This window comes from Leptosomus discolor, chromosome 6 (assembly GCF_034619465.1).
Source record: "Leptosomus discolor isolate bLepDis1 chromosome 6, bLepDis1.hap2, whole genome shotgun sequence".
NCBI classification, from domain to species: domain Eukaryota; kingdom Metazoa; phylum Chordata; class Aves; order Leptosomiformes; family Leptosomidae; genus Leptosomus; species Leptosomus discolor.
In genome coordinates, this window is record NC_141396.1 from 64,482,552 (window position 1) to 64,508,899 (window position 26,348).

General features: G+C 47.2%; 1 protein-coding gene across 2 annotated transcripts; it reads right to left on the bottom strand.

Moving 5' to 3' along the window:
* Positions 1 to 25,195, bottom strand: LOC147415413 (coiled-coil domain-containing protein 13-like). 2 transcript variants are annotated; one of them, XM_086467007.1, is made up of 15 exons: positions 24,957 to 25,195; positions 21,152 to 21,300; positions 18,509 to 18,651; positions 15,506 to 15,595; positions 15,127 to 15,243; positions 13,797 to 13,901; positions 11,916 to 12,080; positions 10,252 to 10,428; positions 8,433 to 8,630; positions 7,842 to 7,978; positions 5,485 to 5,568; positions 4,558 to 4,686; positions 2,005 to 2,159; positions 696 to 810; positions 1 to 160 (listed from the first exon to the last, which is right to left on the bottom strand). In XM_086467007.1, the coding sequence occupies exons 1-15, from the start codon at positions 25,193 to 25,195 to the stop codon at positions 1 to 3; spliced, it is 2,163 nt and encodes a 720-aa protein (XP_086323133.1). The 2 variants fall into 2 exon arrangements, with proteins under 2 accessions (XP_086323133.1, XP_086323134.1); XM_086467008.1 differs by lacking the exon at positions 5,485 to 5,568.
* Positions 25,196 to 26,348: the final 1,153 nt, after the last annotated feature.

Genomic DNA, 26,348 nt, shown 5'->3' on the forward strand with positions numbered 1-26,348 from the left:
TTAACTCTTCTGCTGTTTCTGCTGCCGAATGGCCTGTAGAAAGATGTCCTTCACTTGGTCCATTGTGTCTTGAAACAGTTTAAAGTCTTCCTCTTTCTTTCTCCCAGCAGCCTCCAAAGCATCCTTCAGAGCTTCGTTCTCAGCCAGCTGGATCACAAGCCTACGAGGAAACAAAAGGGAAACTTTCATGTGAGCCGCGGAGCTTCAAAGCAAATTAGAACAGTGCTTCAGCTCTGGGGGAGAAAACAGAGAAACACATGCTCTCTGCTCGTTTTATGACAGGCATGAGAAAGAGCAGACTTAACGCTTGGTCCTTCTCTCTTTGAGACAGAGTATTAGATGACCAAGATACTTTTCAGATCTGTTTTGTTAAAGATTGTCATTTTATTTTCACTAACAAGCTTGCAATCGACGCACAAGGAAAGAAAAGGGAAAATAAAAAAGGCGTCGTCCTTGCACGTGTTTTGTGTTGCTTAATACTTGCATTAGCTTAACTCTTCTGGATATCGGTATAATTACGAGGAAATTTGTGTAAGGACGACCTAGACAAACTCAAACCAGAGGATCTGCCGTTTCTACAGAGTTTGCTAGGTTTTCTCTTCTGAGGAGCGGGTGCAGGTAGTGCCACTGCTGGAAGGACAGCCATGAATTGTAGCTATTGTAGGTAACCCAGCACGGAAAGAGGGAAACCGTACCTTGTGCTCAGCTCCTCTACCTGCGATTCCAGAGGCAACTTGGAGGGCTGGGCTGCAGAGGGCTCCTTCCTGCCACCCACAGTCAAGGGGAGCCTGGAGTGACTCGCAGACGGGCCTGTCGATTTAATCACGACATGGAGTTTTAGGAAAACATTTTCACGGGTAGCGCACTGAGTAAATATCAGGAAACGGTGAATCAGTGCTAAGGAATCTGTTAAGTTCTATGTATATCCATGAAGATACCGCAAATGTATAGGACAGGCTTTTATTTTAATCTGCTTTCAGCAAAACGCAAACACGATGAGTTTGCACTGCAGGGCTAAACGCAGGAATGCGTGTGCCTACCTGTTTAGAGCAGAAAAAAATCCAAAATATTTAAGTGGCGAAAAAAAATGGATGAGAGAAACAGTTGAAAAGGATTATTTTAATGTTTATCTTGTCGTTGTGTTGCCTCCCGAATGCCCGTGATAACGTTTGCGTGTGGCACACGCTTCTGTTTTGACCCCCAGCACAAACACTGCCCAGGGTAAGTGCAGGAAAGCACTTCAACGTGTACTTCAACCTAAGGTTCTGATTCAGGAATGCTCCCCTCATTTCAAAGGGACACGGGACCTTTTTTCAGGGTTATAGGGAAAATACGATTCGAATTTACTGCTGGGATGGGAGGAGCAAAAACCCTGGGGTCGGCCAGTGAACGCCTGCAAGGGAAGAAGGCTCAGAGGAGACAGGCAAGGACGATGGGCTCAGGAAGCTCAGAAAAGAAGGTAGAGAGTGACCACAGCCGTTGTAGAGGATGCTGAACTCCCCCAACCAACAGCAAGGGGGCCGGAGGGTGGTCTTTGCTGCAGACAAAGGGCTGATCAGTCGAGTAAATGCGAATGGGCTTCCCTAAAACGACCAACAGAGCCTTGAGCCAGCCACTGACAGGCCTTAAATTGGGATGCGTCCTTTTAATTCTGCTCTTAACCTTCAGATGAATCTCTCGGGCAGAAGTGCACAGGGAACACAGCAGTGGGCACGGCGGCAACACAGAGCAGTGTCAAGTTTGCTCTGTAGACTGTGATCCCGTGGAAGAAAACACGTTGCAAAAGTCCTGCTCCTACTTAAATCTGTGACAAAATCCTCTTCAACTAAGTGCGGCCAGGATTTCACCTCCTGGCTTGGCCCACTGGCCTGAGTCGGTCCAAATCGCGGTGTGTAAGTTCAAGCCCTTGTGTAGGTTTGACAGATAAAAGAGTCCAAATGTTGTTGCTGTCCATTAACCACGGTGGGACGGGGGACATAGGTGCAGATAAGGGCTCCACCTCACCTGCTTTGCTCCTCAGGGGGGGTTTCTGTGCGCTCCTGTTCCTCCCTGGGTCCTTTTGCAGTTTTTCAAGCTGCTGTTCCAACACGACACATCGCCGCCGCTCTTCCTGAAGCCTCTTCTCAGCTTCTAAGGCTTTGTCGCTGCCTTCCTCCACCCTAATGGGCAAAAAAAGGTGGTTCAGCTTATTTATTTCACGACTAGCAAGCATCAGTCAGTCTTGATACTCAATCCTTCAGGCTGCACAGCTCCCAACAGAGGGAAAAGGAGAATTTTCCGTGCACCCACAGGCAGAAATCCCAGCACAATTGTTCCAGATGTCATCCTCCAGATTTGCCCACCAGACTTAACTAGTGAGTACAGTGAATGGAAGTTGCCCAGGTCCCTTAACACTGGCTACTCGGGTGAACTGACCACTCAGACGAGCAGGCAAGCTGCAGATTGCTGAGGAGAGATCTTTTATTACAGGAATCATAAACTGTGGGGTTTTTTTAAACACTCTGGGAAAATTTGGAAGGAAAATAGTTTATAAAACCGCTGTCTCGTATTTAGCTGTTTTGCGTCAGTTATCTGCAAGAAAAGAAACGAAACTTGACGTTGCTTTTAATAAACGTGGCCCTTAGACACTACTGTGGAAGGGAGTGAGTGGAAAAGAAACGGATGGTTCACGCTGCAGCACAGAGCAGAGGGGCAAAGTGCCTCAATTCACCCCAAAAAAACATCTTAGAAAAGCAACTACAAAAAATTTGACATGCGCCCACAGCTGCAGTCAGTGGTGCATCTCCTGGTACCAAATGATTTAAAGGAGTTTAAAGCTAGAGAGAAACCTGAATTGACTCGCTGTGTGGTATAGTGCAGAATAAAGGAATTTCCTTCTTGACCCCACGGGTGATAGCTGACTAATCCCTGAATCAAAAGGCTGGACCAGTCTTATTTCCCTCCTAGTTGGCATAGCTAAAGAAAAAATATTACGACTGTGATAAAATTATATCGCTCTCTTAAAAATCTAGCTACAGGCAAGACTCTGACCTCCTGTGGCAGCAAATTACCAGACTGGTGACGTGCTATGAGAAATTGTGTTTCCCTCGGTGGTTCTGAAGTCACTAAACTTTCACTTGACCAGGTCTTCCCCCAGCATCCACAACCAGCGGAGGAAAAACGACAAGGCTAGCTGGTTTTTATTAAATCTTCTGCCAATATGAATAACAAACTAAAACGTTCCTCTGGCTCTTCCCCTTCCCCCAGCAGGGCCCAATCCTCCGAACCCTTTACGTTCTGCTCCGCAGTGACTGTGCAGCCCCGTCCTAAATCCTGGCAGCTGCTGTTCAAAACCACCACTCGTGTAACCCTTCCCAGTGCTCCTCTCTTGACTTAAGCACTACGTGCACTGCTTGAGCTTCGCTGCCCCACGCTCTGACAGGGGAAGAGGAGGAATGCACCATTTTTTTTTTTTTTACACATATTCACGTTGAAATGTGACCGGGTGCTCTATTATCCTGAGGTCCTCCAAGAGTTATTGCACGCGGTCTCACGGAATTTACTTTACCTGCAGGAGCTCTTGATAAATGTGCCGTAACTGTGGAGGTGCTGAATCATCAGTCTGCGGTACGTTTTACAAGCGACTCTGCATTTCATTGACTCCACGTTCTCCATGGCCCCACGTTTGTGATGGCCCCATTTCAGCCATCACTCACACCTCCATCCTCCTCTAATTGCATAGCTCTATTACACTCACCGGACTTACAAACAGGAATAAAAGTCTCCCCGTTTGTATTTCCAGGATTTAGCCCTTAAAAGCACAGGGGATGATACCTTTACCACAGTTACCAAAAAACGTGTTTTCCTGACTGCGATGAATTGTACGGCACAAAAGCCAGACAAGCGAGGAATGGTAACTAGCGTAAAATCACGCAAGCAAATAGTGCCTGTTGTATTCAAAAGTGCACAGACAAACACATACCTTCCCACAGGCTGTAACGCAGATTTGGGAATCTAATAATATACGTACTCTAACTGCGAAAAAAAGCAGTAGCTAGAAGGTATGTAGACAGAAAAGACTTTGCTTCCTGCCCTCCTAAAACTGGCTTTTAACACCATCTTAAATTGAACTGAATAATAGAAAAGAAAAAAAAAAATCACTGCTATGCTTCAGTTAAACCAGAAGGAATTCATTTAAAAGAGGATACAGCGAAACTTAAAAGAGTGTGAATCTGGCACAGAAGTCAGATTGTAACTATAATTACAGTATTTACTACTGATGAATAATATTGCTGCCTAAATCAGACCACACACATAAACACACGAATTTTAGTTTTATCTAGGTGCAGCAAGCTTGAAGACGACACTGTTTTCTCTGTCCTTTGTTCTAAAAGAATAATAATAATAAAAATGAATCATCAACTAGGCGGGGAAATTGAGCAGAAAAAATTTAAAAGCCCCTCTTGAGGGAAAAGCTCACGCTGGCAGCGTGGGGGTGCACCGTACAGCCTCTCCCACGTCTCAAGCGCTCCGTCATCGCAGCATCCCACAAAGGATCCTGGCGGAATCAGCCTCTACCTTTTCTGCAGCACAGTGACCAGCTCCAGGAGCCTGTTCCGTTCCACTTCAGCAGCCTGGCAGAGCGCCTTGTGCTCTGTGACCTGCGTCTGCAGCACCTCCAAATCCGGGCTGTCAGCGCCAGCGAGCCTAAAAGCAGCAGAAGCGTAGAGAGTTTGTTTCCCATTTCAGCAACCAAAGAAAGGAAACAAAGAGGGGATTTGAAAACCCTATCAAAATACACTCGTCTGAAGACTAAGCTAGAATGCAGAGCCAGGCTCCCTACCTCCCCCCAGCACCAATCTCTACGCTGCAATAAAGGAAAGAGAAAGATTTGGAAATAAAGCCACTGTGAGTTTCACTAGAAAGGGGTTTTCCCTCGCAAGGAGGCTTCCCCTTCCCATCACCCCTGAAACCAAACTTCCACCCCTGAGCAAGCCACGATCGCTGACTCTCCTCCCTTTGCTACTGCCCAAGTAAAACAAGCCTGTACGTGGGCTCTCCAAAAGCTAAGCCTTTAAGCGGCACGCTGTTGATTTTCTCCCACTGAAAGGCTTCAGGCAGCATCAGTACAACGGCTGTTCTTGTGCCTGATACCTGACGAAAGGAAGGGGCAGTTTTCCCACGCATCCCATTATTATGTACTTCCTCACTTCTCCCATCTCTCCCTGCAGGAGTATTCAGGAATATGTCCTTTAGAGCAAAAAGCAGGATAAAACGTGGTGACTGGGGGTAAAAAGGGAAAAATGGTTTTTATGGGGAAATAAAACTAGAAATCGATTAAAAAATTAAGACAGCAAGAAGACATTAGAGCCTTTGGCAGCAGGTAGGAAAGGACGGTGAAAGAAGCTGTTCACAGCACCAAGGCAGACACGGACAAGGTTTGCCAGCAGCTCGCGGAGCGTGGCGGGAAACCTCCCGTGTTTTCGAGGAAGTTGATGCACGTACCTTCCAGGCGTGAGGTTAGTACCGGGAAGGAAAGGCTGCGTGGCGGCGGACTCGACAAGCGTATGGCCCATCTTGGACACTGTGCTGGGAGGAAGAAAGCTTTGTGAAGCCCGGAGCTCTCCAGAGGGCAGTCGTCCAAGAACTCCGGACCTTTTCCAGTGTCTGTGTTTATTGCTGCCTTGTAGGGAAAAATCTCCCAGAGCCTCCTAAGTGGGTATCACTCCGGCTCTGCATACACAATAGCTCAGCTTGCTCCCCGACTCCAAAACACTGCTGCAAAAACACCTCGTGTCTCCGTTTTAGGCAAAAACTACCGGGCAGCGTTCGAGCTCTGCGCTTCTGGGGATACTTTGCTGGCCCTCCAGACCGGCCTGGAGGAGCTCCACGGCACAGAGTAGCCCCACAGCAGCTCGTGAGCAGGAATTTCTCTCGATCCCGCTTGGCTCCAGCTGAGCACGCGGCCACACAGGCGGCCACTGCTGCTCTGCTGCCTCAGACCCTGGCAGGGAGCACCCTCATCTTGCACCTTCCCCCACTGGGATGAGGGACAAGCACAGGTTACTGTGCATGTTTTACGTGCTTTCACAACCAACAGAACCCCTGCTCTGCAGCCACGTGCGCAGCTTTTCTTTCCAAATGCCCTTTAAAAGTACCTTTATACAGTTTTCTGAACCCTTCTGCTTTGTGGAGACGCTCAGGAAGAGCTGTCAGGCTTACTGCTGCAAGAGGAGGAGTGAACTGGTAACACGAGAGTATCACCTCCACTCTGGATGAGTTTTATGCATAATGACACGTGTGCTCGGGAGGTAAAATTCAAGTTTTCCAAACTTGAGCTCCGCTGCCTCAAGGCAAGGCCTCCACGTTTCCTTGCCTTTAGGCTGCAGCTAACAGAGGATAAAGCCTTCGTATTGTGGAAGAGGCAGAGCTGCCTTCCAGGCTAGGAGTGGTTAACCCCCAAAATCAAGTGAAGGCTGATAACGACAGGAGCGGCCCAGTCTAACAATGCAGACTTTTATTTCGACATCTCCGAGGGGCTTTAGCTCCTATTTATAGCATTTTTCATGTCATCTTTCCTGATAGGAAAAGATGATTCACTAAAGTAAAATGAAACAGAGAGTTCATCAGCATATTAAAGTTAATGGAAGGAGTGAGCCCTGCTGACCAAGTCATTAACGGCTCTTGCAGTTCTCAGACTCCCTCGTTGCCCACCTGACAGGTCAGCTGGTTTCGTGACCGAGCGGTGCCGGCCACGTACACAAGCAGTCAGTTATGCATCGCACTTAGCGGTTTCTACAAAGCCATTACCCAACCTCGTTTTCCCACTTGCCTTCCTGCTTACCGTCAGCAGCCCTACGAAGTAAAAAAGTGGCTAAAATGCAGCTTTGCTCCGTGAGAGCACAACTTCTGCAGAGTTAGAGGTGGGAGAATAAAGCCAGTCAGAGGGGTATAGCAGTGGAGATGCAGGCACAAAGTCAGGATGCTCTAACTCTAACTCAAAAAGAGCGAGAAGAGCTTTTCTTAAATTTTGTAGTAAAGCTCTACTTAGACTCGGGGATACATCTGACGATTTACAAGCCAAATTCAGTGCCTAAAGTAATGTGGAATGTGAGTTAAAATTACAGAGAAGAAATCAGCTGCAATTTTACCTCGATGAAACATTCCCTCCTTCCTCAGAAGAGCAGTCTCAAATCTTTGCACCCGTGAACTCTTTAACAACAAACGCAGCATTTTAACAGGAAAGGATATAACTTACTGCAGTATTATGGTCCCTGTACCCAGCCAGAGCGAGCCAGAGTCACACCCGTGTAAACAAAAATCAGATTTAGCGCTGTATGGAGCTTAGTGTGATTCACAGGGTCCTCAGCGCGGCTTTAAAAAGGGCGTTTGTTAAGAACAAATGATGCGGCGGGTTTTCAACGTTTCTGCAAGGAAATCCTAGTCAAAGCACATTGATCGATTTAAATCACGTGCCAGTGATTTAGTGCTCACCTAAAATGGCGTTGTGTGTTAATTCACCACCCTGCTCTCAGAAGTCTGCTCATTAGAAGCCCCGTTTCTCATAAGAGGGAAGAATCACAGGCACTTAAGCTAACCACATAGCCATCCTCTGAGCTGCAGAAAGGGAATTAGCTGCGCTGCCATCATGCCAAATGCAGTAATGTCTGCAAGTCTGTGTATCTTTCTCTGTTCCAGGACGAAAGTCGACGAGATAACGTGATTAGAGATTCCCATATACTGTAAACAGGCTGCCACAGCTGTTGGCACACAGCACTTGTGGTTGGAGCCAACTGCCTGGGAAAACCACGCTTCTGAATAACTCCCAATCATTTTAAACATTGACATTGGGGGCTTCTTACCGAGCAGATCCAATCCTTCCAACCCGATTGCTGCCTGATGCCAGAGGCTTAAACAGAGTAAAACCTGGGTCTTCCAAGGGTTCAGAAGGTGGTGGGTCAGCAGCTCCTGAACGGTCCCCTTGATGGGCAGATTCCTTCTGTTGATGTTGGAGCAGGTTATAAAACCAGTTACGCAGTTCAAAGGAAAATAGCTGCGTCCGTGCCTAATCAGCAGCTTAAGATCATTGCTACGAGCATGCCAGAAGGTTTGATTTACAGGACTTCCTCAGAAACTTTTCTTTCGTTTCTATCCATTGCAGGATGGAAACAACAAAAGTCAGTAAAAAGTTGCAATGTCATATGAAATCCTAAGGGGGCACACAGTGTTGCTCGAGAACCCGCAGCACAGCACCACCGCTACTGGTGCCAGCATGGCTGGTTTGTGTCCCTAACCCAAGTTTTACCTTGGGTTCAACGCTCTAGCTCCCATTACCGAGGGACCTGACAGACTGAAAATCTCACCGCGGCCCTCTGAGGGTGTTAGATCAATGGGAATAGATCTCAAAGGATTACAACGTGCGCTCCTCCAGCTCGTTTCTTCTGGCTCTCTACCTGGAGTGCGAGTTGCCCAATCTCCTCTTCCAGCTCTTTAACCTTTGCCTCTCGTTCAGCCACCATCTGTCTGAGCTGCTCTAGAAGGCAGTTTTGCTTCTGAACCTCGCTGTTCAAGTGCTGCCCTAGCATCTGCTGGGACTCCTTGTTCTTCTCATCCTGCTGGTTCAGCTGCTCCTGCATTTGCTTCTGCTGGTTCTGATAACACAGAAACAAAGAGTGAGATACTGACTTTTGTACACAACGATCATTAAGACTCTTTGGGTGTTACACCCCCCAAGACAAACACCCGTTTAGGAATGCTGGGACAAGCCACTGCCCTGCCAAGCCCCTTCCTCAGCGTAAGCACGCTGATGTCACTAGTGCTGCTCCAAGAATCTGGTCCGTTACGTTTTAAGCACGAGATCACCTTGTCTTACTCGTGGCGTCTGTGCCTTGAGAAGACTGCACAGCACATCTACGGGCAATGCCCAGACACACGTGGCTGGGTAAGGACCGTCCACCCCCACTGTGGGTCATATCAAGACTTTAGTGACTGGATGGTGCAAGTAGAAAAGACCTGAGCAATTGAGAGATTCAGCTTTCTGGCAGGTTTGCTACTCGGTGTGGCAGAAAAGAGAGCACGAAAGGCTGGCCTTTGACAAAGAAGGTGACTTTTTCATAAATTGGATACGAGTAAAGCTTTCAATGTGCTTTTTGTGAAATTAGAACACAGTCAGATTGTGCAGTAGTGGCAGTAAAAGATGAGGGATGTATGAGACAACAGCTATGAGGCTAGGCTGCTTTATCAACGGGCTTTCGAGTTTTTCTCACACTGACAAATCTAACACTTGTTGGGCAGTTTGTTCCGTCAAGCCAACCAACTGCAAGCAAGGTGCTTCTTTGATGTAAGGGATAAAACAAGTTAACCCTTCCTTCCCAAGGAAACTCACATCTTTCTGTAACAATTTTAGTGAGAATGCTCAGGATGTGCAAAAGTGACCACAGTTATTTGGCTCCCCTGCAATCTGCCTAATCTGCTGGTCAGTACCCGTATTCCCCACGGCTGCCTGGTGGGCAGAAAGGCAAATGCCAGCTTAGTCATAAGCATGTCTTCGCTAAAACCGAGGTACAGAAGCAAGGAAATGTGATTTGAAACTTGGGAGGGGCTGGATCAGGAAACACAGAACTAACCCTACTAGAAAGTGGCATGTTTTCCACTAATGGTTTTTTATTATTGTAATTGGGGAAGACTATTTAGAATTATGGCAGGACGAAAGGATGCCGCAAGACCATGAGAGCAGCCATTTATTTCAGCATAACTGCACCTCGAGTCTCTGCTAAAACTCTTGGTTTCGAAGGGGCCAAATCCCCTCAGCTACTGCGAATGGGTGGGCGCGTGGTTTAGTGCACGGGGTTCAGCTCGTGCGTTTTGGGCTGCGTCCCGCACCAAATGAGAGGGCAAGACGGCAGGCATTCTAAGGAAAAAAAATATCTCCCAATGAGCTGAAAGCAGGACAAAGTCCAGCTTCCTGAGTCAGGAATGAAGCCCTTCCTACTAGACAATCCTACTTCAATGCTGCTGCAAAACGTTTCCTCCGATACTTGCAGCTTAGAGCCACTTTGCTGCAACTGTGTCACGCCTGGTGCCGTCTCGCAGCCTTTACACAACCCGATGCAAAAGGGCTTCGGCTGACTAGGCAACCTCCGCTTGTCACAGTTTGATTCATCAGGCCCCTGTACACCTGAAGGTTGTCTGTGTCACCGTGTCATTAAACAACACCATGTTTCATCACCGATCTGCAGGGGCTGGGACCAACAGGAATAGCCAAGACTGTACCAGTAAGGCGTCTATGAGCTCATCGTCGTGTTTTCCTTTCTCCAGCAAGGTGACGATCTGTTCCTTCAGCGTCTTCACCTCGCTGCACAGCACTTTGTTCCTGGCTTTCGATGCCTCAAGTTTTCTTTTCACTTCCTCGTGACTTTTTTGGAGAGCATCGCGTTCCCCGCTGAGTTTCTGCAGTGATGCAAACACACCAAGGGAAATGACAGCGACAGCCTATCACCCAGCCCCAGGTGCTCTGGTGAGCTAAAGGAATCACCCAGCACCTGGGAGAACCTAAAAGAAAAATAGAACTGGCATACCCCATCATCCCGAAGCAAGTAGAAATTACAAGTGCTACTACTCGCTGCCTGCTTGCCAGCATCAAAAAAAGGTCTGTCTGCTCAGGAATACGAGTGGACTAGGTTGCTTCAGTAAATGCCAGGAAGCAAATAATAATTTTGTGTTAAAATCTCATTCTGTAGGCTCCTGCTTTTTCATTTGCCTCATCATTCTCCACGGGGAAGCTCTCTTCCAGCCAGATACAGGGGGGGATGCCACACTGTCTCCCAGAAGCTGCCCCTTGTGCCATGCCTTCACCCAGATGAAGCCGGCCAGGGAGCACGCTAGAAGTGAAGTAGTAACGGAGAAGTGCGAGGGAAGTTACTGTGAACGAAGCCTGAAACACAAAGGCACAAGTGGAACCATGCAGGCTACAGCTATTGAGGAAAGCCTTCCCTGTGCTGCGTGCCTGTAGCCACAAATCTTCTCTTTCATTCTCATGGCCAAGAGGGAAAGGTGGGCATCAGCCCACTGCTCATTTTGTTGCCCAGTTAAACTGTGGTGAGAAAAGCAGGAGCTAATCAAGCTCCGGGATGGTGCCAGGCAGCCTCTACGGAAGCGACTACAGTGAAGAAGCACAGGGAGATGCGCTTTGCTAACCTGGGTAGGTGCAGCTGACCCCAGCTACCCAGGTTTCTTGTGGACACAGGGCTACACATCCTTTCCACCTCGGGGTTTACCACGTGTGCCACTAGCTATAGCCTCCCTCAACCCCTCAACAACGGTTGCCCGTTTATTTTTGTGGCAATTCCATGTGACAGACAAACGGTGGGACCCATTTTCGGAATGCCTCTTAGAGGGCGTCTGGCGTCGCTCTCAACGTTATCCTCTTCAAATGTAGAAGGCCACAGCCACCCAGATACGTGCGGTGTGAGGGGGACGTTTGTACTTAACACCACATGAAGAACGGCCAAAGGGTGAGAGGGATGCTACAGCCTTCGGATGCAGCTGGAGCAGGGATTTTCTCTGCGTCCACCTTCAGTACAAAGCCAGTACCAGCTGCATTGCAACCCAGGGCCTCCCTCCCTCTTTCCAACATCACCCATCAGGCACAGTTGTCAGATGGCCACATTTCAGGCCAGGCAGACGTGTCTGACACACCAATCATGAAGCAGAGGGGAAGACCAAACCTTGTACTGCAGAGGCAGGCCTGGCCACGTAAGAGTGCGGTACCGAAAACACACGTGGAAGCCCTTTGCTCAGTCTGTGAACTACGGCAGGACTTCCTCCAGCAGATCAAATGGGTTCCTGACATTGTCTCCTGGTAGGGTGTAACATACACCCTGAAGGTCAGGCAAGTTATTACACACTATATACCCACACAGCTCAAGGTTTTTTACCTCCAAGGTTTCTTTCTTTTCTTTTTCCAAGCTGCGAATCTTCAGCAAGTTCTTCTTTTGGGCTGACAACTTTCTCGGATCAGTCAGTGCCAGCAATTCCTCATCAATCTCACTCAGTGATGTTCTGGTCTTGTTTTGACCCAACTGATTCTCCAGCTCTCGAACCTAGGGGACAATAATGACGACTCATCCAGAGGCTTTACCAGGGGTACAGTGGTCCAGCATCAAAGAGGACATCACCGAAAGGAGCTCAGAGTGTAGCATCATATTACTTCTTGACCTTATTGTGGTTAACTAACATAAAGCAGTGTCTGCTCTTTCAAATTTAAATTTGTTAGCTGCTAACAAACATGCAGATGTCTACAGCATCTGTGCAGGGAGGAGATGTGACACCAGACCTCCAGGAGAGTCAGGACATGTGGGAGATCTGTGCCTTACTGGAGCCACGTGTGGAGGCCAGGCAGACACTCCAAAGCATCCTGAATGCCACTAAACACGTGTGGGCAACAGAATAATACCTTAGATCGCCTCTAAAAGGGCAGACACCCACTCACCCCTATACACTTAAGCACCTTGGTCTGTAGCAGAATCACCATCCAGGATGTCCACAATCCAAGGCACAGTTCATCAGCCTCAACACAGGTACCTAGCACTGGTCTAGATGTCTTGGGATACTGGAGACCCATATGATGCAGGATTTACAAGTCTCTGGAGAGATGACCAGAGGTCAGAGGGACACCCTATGGCATCTGGGCTGGCATTAGACACTTAGGTGCAGCCAAGTGAACTCAGCCCCTGCATCCCAGCTCTTCACCACAGACTTCTTCTAGAGTCAGTAGAGGGAAACGGGCACTGCTACAGCACAGTTCCTCTGCCCTGCTCTGGAGGTGCCTCCCAAGAGGGGATGCACCTTTTGACTCAGTGACTGTATTGACAAGATCCCCACTGACTACACAAGGGGCCTGAGGAGGCTGGCTCAGAGAGAAACTTCTGCAGTACCGTAGAGTACAGTACGTGCAGTCTTCAGATGAATCCCAGCCAGGGGGTCTCATGGAAGGAAGATGTAATCGGCTCAAGGGAAAATTCAGTCAATCAGTGCAAAAATCAAAAGTTTGTTGGCATATAATTAAACAGCGGAAAAATGGAAAAATAGGTATCAAATTGCCTGAGAGAAGTTTGATTTAAGATGGAGACAGAACTGCCTCCCTGTCTCCAGCCGACATTTCGGCTAGACTGTGCCCTTCAGGAGATTCAAGAGTTAAAGATTTTACTCAAGTTCCTGGGGGAACAACTTGAAAAACTTATCTGGCCTCAATTCTTCCCATCTGACTTTAGGCACTGAACAAAGGTGTCCAAGTCAGAGCACAGACACTGGCAGGGCTCCTTCAACACTCAGTGGAGAGAGGCACCTTCAAACCATCCTGGGGTTTTAACTAGGCTGCCACAGCTCTCCAAGGTCCCTGAACTCTCTCCTTCAACAAAGATGTGAAAGATTCCCAGCTTAAACACTGAAACTTGCATGTTTGCAATAGACTAATTAAAATAGTTTGCAGGAACTCCGAAAGACACATCAACACATATTTCAAATTTAACACCCCACCTCCCCACACATATGTGCACACACACACATAAACATACCAAAAAACTATATAAAAGTTACCATAAAGTGTTTTATTCTAACAGTTGCTTCCTTCAACAGAGAAAAGGCTGGCCATCTATTTGCAGTAAGCACTGCAAAGTACTGGGATATGCCTTATAAGCAGGTACAAATGTTAGGAATTAGGTAAAGAAGAACTAAGAGTATCTTTAACTCAAACTGAGGGAACACCTCGACGTAGAAAGAGCATCCCAGACCCAGCACCACGCAGGGTCTTAACTCACCTTGCTTTGGAGAACAAGAATTTGCTGGGCTCGTCCACGCCAGCTGCCAGAATTGGTCAAGAGACTTTGAATATTCACATCGTCACCAACTTCATTTGCTAAAAGCTACGAAAAAGGGATGAACACCAACAATAAGGCTAGGCTCAAATACACGGGTTGGGGAGAGGGGAGGGAAAGCTACTCTTCCCAGCGGCAAACACAAAACACTGTATCTATAAGCAGGGGCCATTCTTTATCGCCTGTATCTGACCCCCTGTACCCCACGTGATGGAAGCTCTTTCAGATCGTTGCCACGGTACAGGGTGTTGATGCTTAGGAGGGGTTGGGCTAACGTGAATTATTTCACTTTGTCAGGTGGGTCATTCGGTATTTCGACGTTTGAGTAATATCCTTTGAGTTTTGAAAAACGTGAATCGGTGGTTTGCTGCCTGCCGACGGGGAGGGTCAAATCGTACCATCCAGCTGGGCGTCAAACTGCGCTAGTGTTGTAAAAACGAGGATTTCAAGTTCGTCACCGAGGTTGACTAAGCGTTACTAACAGGTTTCCATATTATTTTTGATATCATGAACACTTAACCAGAACGAAACAGGAACAGAGTAGAGCTATTTTCTTAATACACACCCTTGCCACCAGGAATTGAGCCAATCTCTCTTGCACAGTTCTGACACAGCCACATTAACGAGAGCTAAAGTTAGTATGAAGAGCATTTAAATTATTTATAAAAAGGTCAGCAGAGTTCTATTTTTAGGACCATATCCTCTACTCTGATCTGCATTGCAGGTCTCTTCTGCAAAGTAATGAAACCCAAGGAAACAGAGCACATAGTAACACGTTAAAATCCATCACAAATCAAAGAGGAAAAGGTTACGCCGGATGTCACTCCAACAAACTGTTGTTTAAACATGTGCTGTAGTTCAAGTGTGGCCTTTAATCCCGTTGACTTCCACTGGACCGAAGCCTACACTGAAAGTCAATACACAATCAAACGTTTCGGAAAGGAGGAATGGGCCTGAACGTATGCTGCAAGTCAGTCACAAACCTATTTGGCTGAACTGGGACTTAGAAACCTTCAAGAATCTGAGCCCATCGTGGCAAAAGAAATACTGGACGCAGGCATCCAGCTATGGTGGCAGAGCATGAAGGCTGTGTGTCCACGTGCACGCCTTCCCAACGCAACCACTACACCCCTGGATTTTCTTACCTCCTTACACTTCACTGAAATACTTCATGGAGGTTAATCAAAGCTCAACAGAAAAGCAGCTTCCTGATTTCCCAAGAATATACCTCTCGCACGGGATCCCAGCCACAGACTCTGTCCTGCAACAGTACCTTTTGGGTCATCTTCAGCTCCTGCTTTGCAGACTGGAGTTGGTTACGATACTCCATCACTTTGAAGTTGGCTGTGGTTAATTTTTCTTGCAATGCTTTCACCTCTGGACTTTCAGCCTTTGAAGAGAAGAATGTACTTGGGGAGAACGGAATCCTCAGGGAAAAACTGAAGTGATTAAGATCCACAGACCCATCAGGATCGCAGAATCTTTTTTCCCCAGACCCATGCAAATGCCTTCCCTCGTTTTTGGGGTCACAGAGAAGGTACAAACAGAGCAAATTGGTTATAAAACTAGTGACACGGGTACATCCTTGTCATGAGGAAAGGACTGTGCAATGGGAGAGAACTAAATTTTCCCTTTTCAATTACAATTCGTACCAAGTTTCCTTCTATCATCTGCAGAATTGATTGCTTGATTCCTGCATCACCACCACCAAGAGAATGTATTTTTTCTATGGCTGTCTGTAGCTGGAAAAAAAAAAAAAAACACATTGTTATTATAGAATGAACACAGTGAAGAGCACATCTTCATGGAATAGTAATTAGTAAAAAAGTACAACAGCGGTTTTGATGATCCTGGATGTTTACTTACTCTAGAAAAAAAAAAAAAATACTTCATTTTCCCCTTGATTTTTTAAACACAATCAGTAGGAAAGCATATACTTTTTTTCCTGAAATGCCTCCCAAAGATGTACATGTTATTTTACTGTGGTATAACTTCAGTGAAAACGTCTCTGGATCCGCTGAGATGGGATCTGTTATCAAGTGTGGAGACTTCTGGGGGATTTTATCACCATAGGTTCATAAAGTAAGTGTTTATATACCTAAATGCAAATCCAGTACCGTACAGATCAGGATGCTGTCTCTAGATTCTGGATGCCAGTTTACCCATTTTGAAAGAAAATCACAGGATATTTCATAAAAAGCACATAGTTCTACTCACCAGAGGAATGTAAAAGGAGAAACGACTACCTAAAGCCCTATAGCTGAGATTCAGTAACGATGCTAAAGCTATTTTCTTTAGCTGGTGGCTCTAAAGTAGCATTTCTCAAGCCGTGAAGGGTATCTCTCCTGTTGGTTGCCACAGCAAAGGCAGGCAGTCATATAGTCCCTCCTGGTCTGAATCATGCCCAATGTTGAGGTTGCAAAGACTTCTTACTGGAGGGGAGGGCAGGGAATTTGGAGCTGGAAAGGCCAGGAAGTGTTGCTTTAAAGGGCTGAGACTTCATTCTTTGAGGTGGGCGGGAAATCTTGACTATTTGCCCCAATTAAAGAAGGCTGTAAGGAGCAGCTTCTTCATTAAAGTGATACCAGGGGAAACCCGGCGTGCAACTCGGAGCCAGCTGCAACTTCACCCCTTCTTTGCAAGTCAGTCAATGGTTGGGCCACCCTTTCTATCCAGCTCATCAAGTCTTTCAGTCAATGGACTGAGAACGAGACATTTCAGCTAGTGGTGGCAGCTGCTAGGTCAAATCCTAAGGAAGCTTTCTGCAAACATCCATTTGCAGCCTTTGTTTACATCTACCACCCTTTGCCAAGCGATTGCTCAACGGCCACACCTTCCATTTTGTTTGTGGGAATGTAGTCATGTTAAAACACTTACGATTTACATATTTTTCGGTCCTCATACGAGCAAAGAGCTAACAATTATGTAAAAGGACAGTGTTTTCCACTGGGGAAAGCGCATCTTGTGAGGCATTTGGAAGGTACCATCACCACAATTCATTTTGCAGAGCTTAAGGCATCAAGAAGTAGGCAGAGGGGATGAGATTCGACTCACAAATTAACACGGTCCTTGCTCTCGGCGTGGGTGTCTCTATAAAGAATGGAGTCTCGTCAATACGACCAGGGAAGTCTAATCTTCAGCTCACTCTACAGCAGACACCTACACTACATCGAGTGGAGGGACTGACTGCACACTTGGTCTTGTTGCCCACCCACAGCTGTCTAGTCCCCTCGGAGGCATCCGAGGGTACCCCGGAGGCCTTCGGCTGCTCGCCAGCACTGCCTGTCCTGTCACGTCTAACAGCCCTGCAGGGATGTCTGAGAGGTCAAGTGACATCACAGACTGGACTTTTACGCTCATGTGTGGGCAACTGAATTGCACTTTAGCTGTCTTGGCTCTTCCTACAACCAATGGAAAAAGACGAGTGTGTCTAGACAGTGATCTTCTCTCTCATCCCTCAACATTTTTCATGGATACCTCCCACTGTCCACATCGCTTTCTTTTTACCCATCTTTTACATCTTCATATAGTTCTACTGAACAAGTAGAACCCACAAACTCAGCCAGTGACCATTAGCTTAGAGAAGAGCCACCCCAAATGAGGTTAGGAGAAAATACAGCCCATTGACCAGGTTTCAGCGGGTTCACGTTGCGGTTCATCTTTACCTCAGACGAGACAGGTTGCTGTGTTTGGGTTTGATTCTGATGGCGCTGGTGTCTAAGAACAGATTAGCTCATATCTAAAGTGTCCATCACTGCTCTGACCAGCAATTATTGCTTCTTGAAAATTTCTGTTTGCGTTGAGTTTGATTTCCTTTCCGGAAATGTCTGTGGTCCCTTCTTTTGGGTCAAGATCTGACAATATTTTAAGTTTGTGTTTGAATAACGGCCATTACAATGCTACAGTAGGGGATTATAACCAAGTGGATTTTACTTGAAATTATTCACGGCTTGCTCCCCTACTTGTGTGATTTTGTAGGTCCCCAGCTACACGGGATATTTCTTAGCCAGCCTGCCAACTGTTTGACAAGACTCCTCTGACCAAAACGCTCTGGATTTCTGCAGGAGTCCTCAAAAATTTAATCTACCATTTCTTGATCTTTCAGGTAACTAGAGCACAATTCAGATAGAGGCACAATTCCTGATCAGAAGTGATTATGAAAGATGCAGTCAAAATGCATCTGTCAGCATGACAAATGTTATTGATCCATTGACATGCTGTCTCTGTTCTGGAAGTACTTACGCCAGAAAACAGCTTTCATTATGAGGATTAATAAAGTTTCGAAGAATAGAGTACCAATTCATGACTGGTATTAACAAAGTGGGAATGTAAGACATAATAATATGAAATTTGTACCTTCTCTCAAAAAAAACCCACCAGGAAAATATCATTGCCATACTGTTAGAAAAGCCCTTGTGCTTCAAATCCAAGTGAACACCCTTTCCCAGCTGCTCCTTTCTGCAAAGGTGAAAACAGCTGAGGGCACACATCCCTCCTATCATGGACCGACATTACCAGAACTCAAAGCAAACACAGATTTAAGAGCAAATTCAAAATGGGAACATGAATCAAATCCAGTTTCTACAGCTCCTCTATCCCAAAGGCTGGATTTCTCTGGTTTAGCATGCAAAAGAGAACAAGAAAAAATGCCTCACTTCTCTCTCCAGCTCTTTGACTTTGTTATTCAGTTGCTTCACTTTGGCTTTTTCACTCTCAGCCTCGGCAGTTATCTCACGATTCTTTTTGGCCAATTCAACTATTTTAGTAGCTGCGACATCTCCAGCTAAACCAGCCGCCCCTGAAAAGTATACATAAAAGCAAAGGACATGTCTTAGAGGCAAGATTCAGCACAGATGACGCTTTTCTTCTCTGTCCAGTGCACAATGTTCTTTTATTGTCTAATCCATTTCTCTCAGAGCTGTGCCAGGCACTTAAATGAACAAGTGAGGGAAAAGAGGCGTCAGCGGCTCCAGCTGGATCGCCTGCTCCTTTCAGCCAGCATCACACTGTGGCTAGCAAAGCCACGTTTCACACTTCAGCAACAGCCACACATCAAAAGGCCACAACAGCGGGGGTAGCAACATTACCACAGAGAAAGGGTAGAGGTGTTTTTCTGCTCGCCGCTGTGAAGGACAGTTACGAACAGGTTTTTGAGGCATATTACAGAAAAAGACAACGCTCTGTTTCGCACTGGTTGTTTACTACTGGAGGAGCTGCTGAAACAGAGGTGCGAACTTTTCTAGACATCTGTCCTAAAAGGTCAGGCACACTGTGACAGTTGGGCCCTGGATAAGGTCCAGGAAATGTCATTGTGCCTATTTATATGTCCCTTGAGATTATACATGGAGCCTTTACTGTATTACACGTTTAATTGCTCTTTTAAACTGGTACTTCATTCACCTCCTCAGCAGAGAGGGTTTGGTTAGTGTCACGGAGAAAGCAATCCCCAGGACTGGCTCGTGTGTCACTCGTGTTCTTGTGAACATCACAAAGGTCAAGAAAAGTTCTTGCACAAGTGCAAAACTAATATGATTGTACACCATGTCCATGGAAACCTCTAGCTCAGCAACGAGCACGACCCTGCAACAACAAATCCTTGGTGGGATAAATGAAGATGGAACTGGGCTCTCGTCATTCTTCTTAACTCTTCCATCCTCCTTCAGCGCTCTGAAGTAATGACTTTTCTACTGACATCCATGAAGATTATATTGAAGAACCAGGGTGAGATGCAAGGATGACAGATTACTCTGAAGTGAATTCTGAGTCCCACAAAACCCCTACAGACATTAAAGGGGCAATGCAGAATATAGCTGAGAACAGAATATGACTCTATATCACTATTTAAAACCCTGTGGAGAGCATAAATTTATTATTTTTAAAAGCATTTCCACTGTTCTCACTCCTTTATGTGATTTGTGTTTCTCTTCTCATCTAAAAGCTACTTTCTCCCTAGTTTTCATGACAAATAATGCCTGCTAAGGATCACAGTAAGAACTAAACTCACCAAAAGCCAGGCTGTTGCTTCCACGTGATGGTCTTCGAACACACTGTACACATTTAACCAAAGCTTTTAATTCCCAAACAATGTGGGCGAATCTCTTGCCACGATGTAGACAGGGAAGACAGAGGCACGAGGCAAACTGCTGCAAGCTGGCATACGAGTCAGCCAGAGAAGCTGCAACAGCACCCCTGGCTCCAGACCTGACCCAGTCATAGCTCATCGTGTCTCCTACATACAGCTAGAGAGAGATTCTACGAATTAAGGCGTAATTTAAGTGTTACTTATTTCTGCTTATTGCTGGTTTCCCCCTTCTCTATTAGCCCGGTCACCACCGCTGCCCTGAACAACAGTGGCACCCAGTGGAGGAGGTGCAACCTGCACAGTTCAGCTTCCCGAGGACACCCAAGCCACTTTAGAAGCTGGACTTTGCATTCCCCCAGCACCCTGCTCAGACAAACGAAAGGAGCCTCCACAAGGAATTTAACACCACGTAGCACAGAAAGCTGCAACACTGTTCTTGGACATTAACAGAGAGTTTTCCAAGCCACGATTTCTACGAATCATCGGGGTTTGTGCCGATAATAGCAAGCTTGCAGAAGATCTGTAAGGAACAGAGGGCACTGCGCCCCCCAGAAGAGCGTTATACTTCTTTTCAGGGACACATAATTATCAATAACACCTTAGGTCTGACCTGCCTGACTACCAGAAGTCATTTGGTCCTTTCCACAGCTCCCTGAGATGGGGAATAGCAGTATTCAGATTTTGCAGCTCATGGCACTGAAGGGGAGAGCAAGTGTACGTGCCATTCCATGCGTGAGTGCTGACCTGTCAAACCACCGTGAGGAACCTCCCTCTGCAAATAAAGCAATGAGACTCCTTACACGGGAGAGACAGGGATGTTCAGCAAACTCTGCAAATGCAAACCAGTGTCAGACCCTTGCAAGTTGAGGGAGCAACTCTGAGCGTTGACTAAATCTATACACCGGTGTCCAAGTATTTTCAAAGTTCGGAGGCAAGTGGTTTCAGTGCTATTGCAAATTCCTGCAGGCTCAACAGAGCTCTCGGTTGAGAGCTGAATTTTGATTCTTCCTGGCAAAAGCTTGTTACAGGAGTGGAAAGGGAGGCAACCAAAATATGACCAAAATACTCCTTTTTAACAGAAAGCAGGTGAAGAGATGTCACATGAATATTTCACTGCCCGGAGCTCACAATGACTCTGTCATCCTACCTCTATTGTCACCACCATCAAGCAAACACTGGTACTAACACAGCGAGAATACAAAGTTACCGTGCTTACCTGACAAAGCTAATCTGTCCTCCGGGATTTTTTTCTGGAGTTGCTTTATTTCAAAGTCTTTCTCTGTCAGCAGTTTGTATAGTCTGCAGTTCTCATCTTGGACCTCTCGAAGCTGATTCTGGAGCTGCTCGTTCTCAAGCTCAAGCAACCTGGGAAAAAAATAAGCCATAATGGCAAATGTCACTGTAATGTGCTTCAGATTCCAGGAGTAAAATAATTAAATGACTGTATGCTGGATGAGCTGAGTTTATCAGGAGTGAGTTTACTGAATTAAGCAGAATATCCTAAACCTCAGATCAGAACACCAGATGATCTGATCTATCCCTATAACTTATTTCTTCTTAAAAAATTCTGCACTTCCTTGTGTTGTCTGGGGCAAAACATCACAGAACAGGTACCTTTTCAGTGCTCTTGAGGTTACTGAATAGTCTTGTCTCACTCAGTCTTATGTATCTGGTTCCTCAGAGGAAATCAGAAGGGTTCACCATCCAGCATCCACGGCATCCAGGCTTTCCTTTCTGTACTTACCAAAGCTAACAGAAGCCAACAGCGCATCAGCTACAAAAGCTGCTGCTGAGGTTCTTGAAAAAGGAATGCTTCATAGCAACTCACAAAAGACCAATTTCCTCTGCCCCTATCTGATTTTCTTGGAACCCCACCAGGATGGACTGGCATCAGTTTGTATTTTTGGAATTCATTTAGAAACCAAGGCTATCAAAAAGCGCTCTGAACAGGAGGAAATAGCCTCTTGCTTCTCCTGTTCTTCGGTACATTGAGTAACATTCATGAGTTTCATCTCTCTGAGACATCCAGAGAATTAATAACTCCAATCTCTTTGCTGTCCTTACATGCTGGTACTGCAAAGGTAAAACCAAGAAGCTAAGGCCTCAGGGGCTCAACTCAATTGTGGGCACGCAGGCATCTATTTGAGATGCCCCAGGATTAGCTGAGCTCCCTACGTGAGGCCAGCAGCCACCACGCAGGGCTCTTGGGAAAACCTCTGGAGCCCAGGCAGAGAATTGAGAGCATCTCAGAGAGCGCTCGCCACCCCTGTGTGGACATCTGAGCCAACCCCAAGAATTACTACCATCCTCCAACTTCAACCTGTCAGCCAGATCCCTCCAGACAGCAGCACTTCAGGATAGAAATGAACCTGTCTCCATCCCCCAGAGAGGGGGGATGTGCTAAGCGAAGTCATACTGACACAAATAGGTTTGGGGTAGAGATCCTGCTGGCTCAAGCCAGCAGCTCCCGTTCTGCCTGCCTCTGAGCTTCCTCTTTTCTCCCCTCTGACTTTCCAGGCAAGGTCCCACTCCATACACAGGGGTGTCTCTCTGTGAGCAGCAAGCCAAAATGCACACAAAAGGCCAAGGAGGTCTAGTCAATACAACCAGCGTCGCCTACAGAGCAGCTGCCACTGTGGGGTGATGCAAACGGCTCTCAAACTGCCACGGAGTGAGCTGATGAGGGGACTCAGTTCAGTTACAGGTGCCATTTGGGCTGCCCACCCATCCCCCACCTGCTGAAGGGTGCAGGCCTCCTCTGTCCTGGAAGTTCCCGATACCCTACAGCATCTCAGACACCATTAGACACCTAAGCCAGGCAGATGATTTGACCTCTAGATTCTTATTATCTACAGTGTGACTCTGAATGCCTACATTTTGGTGATTTAATCTGGAATAGTGTCCCACTCCTTTGGCCTACAGAGAGATTGCTCCAAACTACAACAGGAGTAAGTTACTTGGATGATCACAGAGACTTGGATAAAGCTCAGTTGTTACAGTATAGACCCGTGGCTGTAGACATATCCACAGCCAGACAAGTCAGCTACCTCAATAGTTACCTAAATCTTTTCTGTTCACAAGTTTTAGCAAGCTTTTTGCTCCAAGTGGCCTTTGGAGCTTTTAAGTGCATGCTCCCTACGTACACGTCAGCATAAATGACCCCTTAGAGCACAAACCAGATAAATCTGCTACGCCTGCCATGGCAAACGTGGACTTTTAAGTCAGTGCCACTAAAGAGAGGTAGGTAACAGCTCTTGAATTGCTCAGACCTAAACTGCTGAACTGTAAGTAGCAGAGAACTGCTGGGATTCTCCTCTACTCTGCACTCAGCGTGCGCACGCTGCACCAGGACGTGCTGTGGGAGCGCCTAAGCCTCTCCTCCACCAGACCAATCCACATCTCAACTGTGGGAATCAGCCTCTCACCCCATTAAAAAAAAAAAGAAAAAAAGAAAGAAAAAATTTAAAAACCCCTCAGATCTCCAATATCAGAACAAAAAGTTGAAGGGGACAGCCGGCCGAGGTCAGATCAGAAGCAGAACTCGGCAAATCAGACAGCCGTGGCGCGGGCCCTATGGGTGAAGAAGACCATGGTACGATGCAACGGTGAGAGCATCAGTTTCTAGGGGGTCAGCCCCCCCGTTGCCCCACAGATGTCCTTTGCAGCATGAACTCTGCGTTCCCAGAAGGACCTGCAAGTTTCAGTGGTTCCCTGCACCTTCACAGAAGCTCTGCTGCCGCTTACGCACTGGGGCGTTGAAGGAAGCAATCCTCAGCAAGGAGCTGAGCAGGGCGTTGCCCAGAGTAACACAGAGGGGAGATCAGCGTTTAGGGCCTAATAAACCTGGGTGAGTGGCTTGATAAACTTTGGTGGAGCTGCCCTTCCCCACTGCGGGTTCTGGGAGGGGAAACTGTCTCAAAGGTATATGCCTAACTGTGGTTTTCCACCTGTGAGCTGTTGGGTTTGGCAGAGCTGCCAGCTCCTCCTTCCTGCCCCTCTTATCACAGTATCTCACCCCCATCGTGGGGCCAATAAAACAGTCTGTGGGCTTAAAGCTGTCACCTGGACCACTGAAATGCCTTGAGAGAAAAGCACCCTTGGCCCAGAAAGTGAAACCAGTTTCCGGCAAACAGCTGTACCAGCACAGCTGCAAGCGGGGAGCAGAAGCGGGAATTTCTTCAGCTGGCTTCCCCACCAACACAGGGGTGACACGGTAGGAACGGCAGACATCTGGGGGATATGTCCAAATTCAGACTTGTTCTAGTTTGGTAAAATGATACTAATTGGGTCAGAGAGTCTGAGTATATCCTAGGAGGGGGACGAATGATCTGAGCTGGGGTTTCAAATCCCTGCTCCAGTGAACTGAATTACGCACTCAGTTCCAAACCCAAGATGAAGGGAGATCCACACCAGAACATCCTGGTAATCCAGATACTACCCCCAATGGGTGAAGTAAGACCCAAACCCCTGTCCCCCCGTAAGATTTAAACCCTACCTTATATAACCCTGTCAAGTATCTCAACCAGGAGCCAACTCCGTCTGCGAGACCCTCCCGTGCAGCTGGCTGTCTTCCGAGCTACAAAATCGGGTTATATCACAAAGACAGCCAGGGGAACGCTCTTCCGTGCTGCAGGCCTTTGGCTTGCACCCATTGGTTGCTTTGCCCTTACCTGCCTCTGGAAATTTCTCATGTAGGGGACTAGTTTGTTTTCAAGGATAGGCAGGAATGAACCAACAGTTCCGAGGATGTCAGTGATCCTGAGTGACTGGATTTTGTCAGAGGGCAGCCAGCTGCCCCTAGCCTGTCACGCTTAATCCCGCTGTCCTTCTGCTCTCTGTTTGTGAAACACTGATAATACAGTGCACACCACAACGCTCTGAGGATAAACATGTTAGGGACAGCGAGAGTCTCCTCAGGATAATGAAAGCCCAACATGTGAAGACATGACACAGGTTGTGTAAGAGCATATGAAAATAGAATTCTGTGAGTTCCTGAAGGAACGGTGCTGCTATGCCTTTACCTTTTGCTGTTATCTTCGTTTACAGGCTGTCCTGTTTCAAACCGGTTTAGATCACTCGAGATTCCGAAAGTCTCCTCTGCGTTGCCATTGTCACCCTTCTGACTGTCCTGCTTTTCCTTCTGACTGTCCTGCTTTTCCTTCTTCCTCTTCATTACATTTTGCAGCCGCCTTTGCTGCTGTTCTTGATAAGCCTTAAACTGCCTTTTAAAATGTTCATCCGCTTTTCTGTCTGACTCCATTGTTTACTAAGAGCATAACAAGAAGAGAATAAAAGAGACAGAGATCAACATCGCTTTGAAAAACGTCCTCTTCCAGCAGCCGCTTCGCCGTTTTTCTTCACTGACCTCTGTGTGATCTCCCTGCCACCGCCTCCTCTCAGCCACTGGGCTCTTCAGTCCCACTGTCTTGCTTGAAGGGCCTCTTCCCATAAATGGCTTTCAAATCGTCTTCAAAAAGGTTTTTGGGTCTTTTTCACTCTATCATTCAAAAAAGCAACGTTTTAAAATGTTTTTAAACAGATTCTGTTGAAATAAACATTTTTACAGAAGAGCAAGTTGGGGTCAAATCCATGCCAGCGTGGCAACCCCATTATACTGACGAAAGGGAACGCAGACTGCTTGCAACCATCCAGCCTTCCTTCCCACGTTTCAAGGAAGGTGGAGATCCCCCCGTTTTTGGGTTAATGTGGGAAGAAAGATCTCTGTTAAACCTAATTTTGGGGCACTAGTTGGCAAGAGCGTGGCTTACATCTTTCCCCCGATTCTCTAAGCATTAAGTGACAACATTAAAGCGATAACATCGCTACCTATTTCAATGTCTAGAGCTTTACTTAGCATGACTAAAGGCCATCAGGTTTCGAATTTATTCCAGCCCCCTCTCCTTCTGTTTGGCATTTACTGTCAGCAAAAAAATAACCGAGTGCACCTTTGGTCTAGGAAAAACAATCAGTACAAACTTTCCAAGGCACACCCTCCGCTGAGTACTGGCCCTTTCTCACACCAAGGCAGCAACCATCCCGACCAAGTGCCAAAAGGCACGTTATGTCCCTTTGTGCAGCTTTACCTCCACGCCCGGACCCCTCGGGCGTGGACGAGGTGCATTAAGGACCGACAAAGGAGCAGAGCCCGGTGCCTCTGCACAGCCCGGGGCCCCCGGGGGCAGAAGGGCTGGCCTGGGGGCAACCTTTAGCCCTCCGGCCTACCTGGGTACCGCCTGAACACAGAGGGCTCTGCCACAGAGCTGCTGGGGGGACGACACAGGGGGTTCCCTCTCTCCCCCGCCCAACGCCCGCCTCGTCCTGCGGCCTGCCAGGGCCGCGCTGCCTCTCCCCCCGCCGGGCCGGCGGCCCGCGCCTCCCCCACCCGCCAGCCTACCGAAACCGCCTTCCCCAGC

Bases quoted from the DNA above. Each gene is read 5' to 3' on its own strand.
- LOC147415413 (XM_086467007.1), bottom strand. From the start codon at position 25,195: ATGGAGTCAGACAGAAAAGCGGATGAACATTTTAAAAGGCAGTTTAAG. The intron at 13,902-15,126 runs GTACTGTTGCAG...CCTTTTTCGTAG, and splicing joins AGCTGAAGATGACCCAAAAG to CTTTTAGCAAATGAAGTTGG. The intron at 811-2,004 runs GTGAGGTGGAGC...TTAAATCGACAG, and splicing joins CCCCCTGAGGAGCAAAGCAG to GCCCGTCTGCGAGTCACTCC.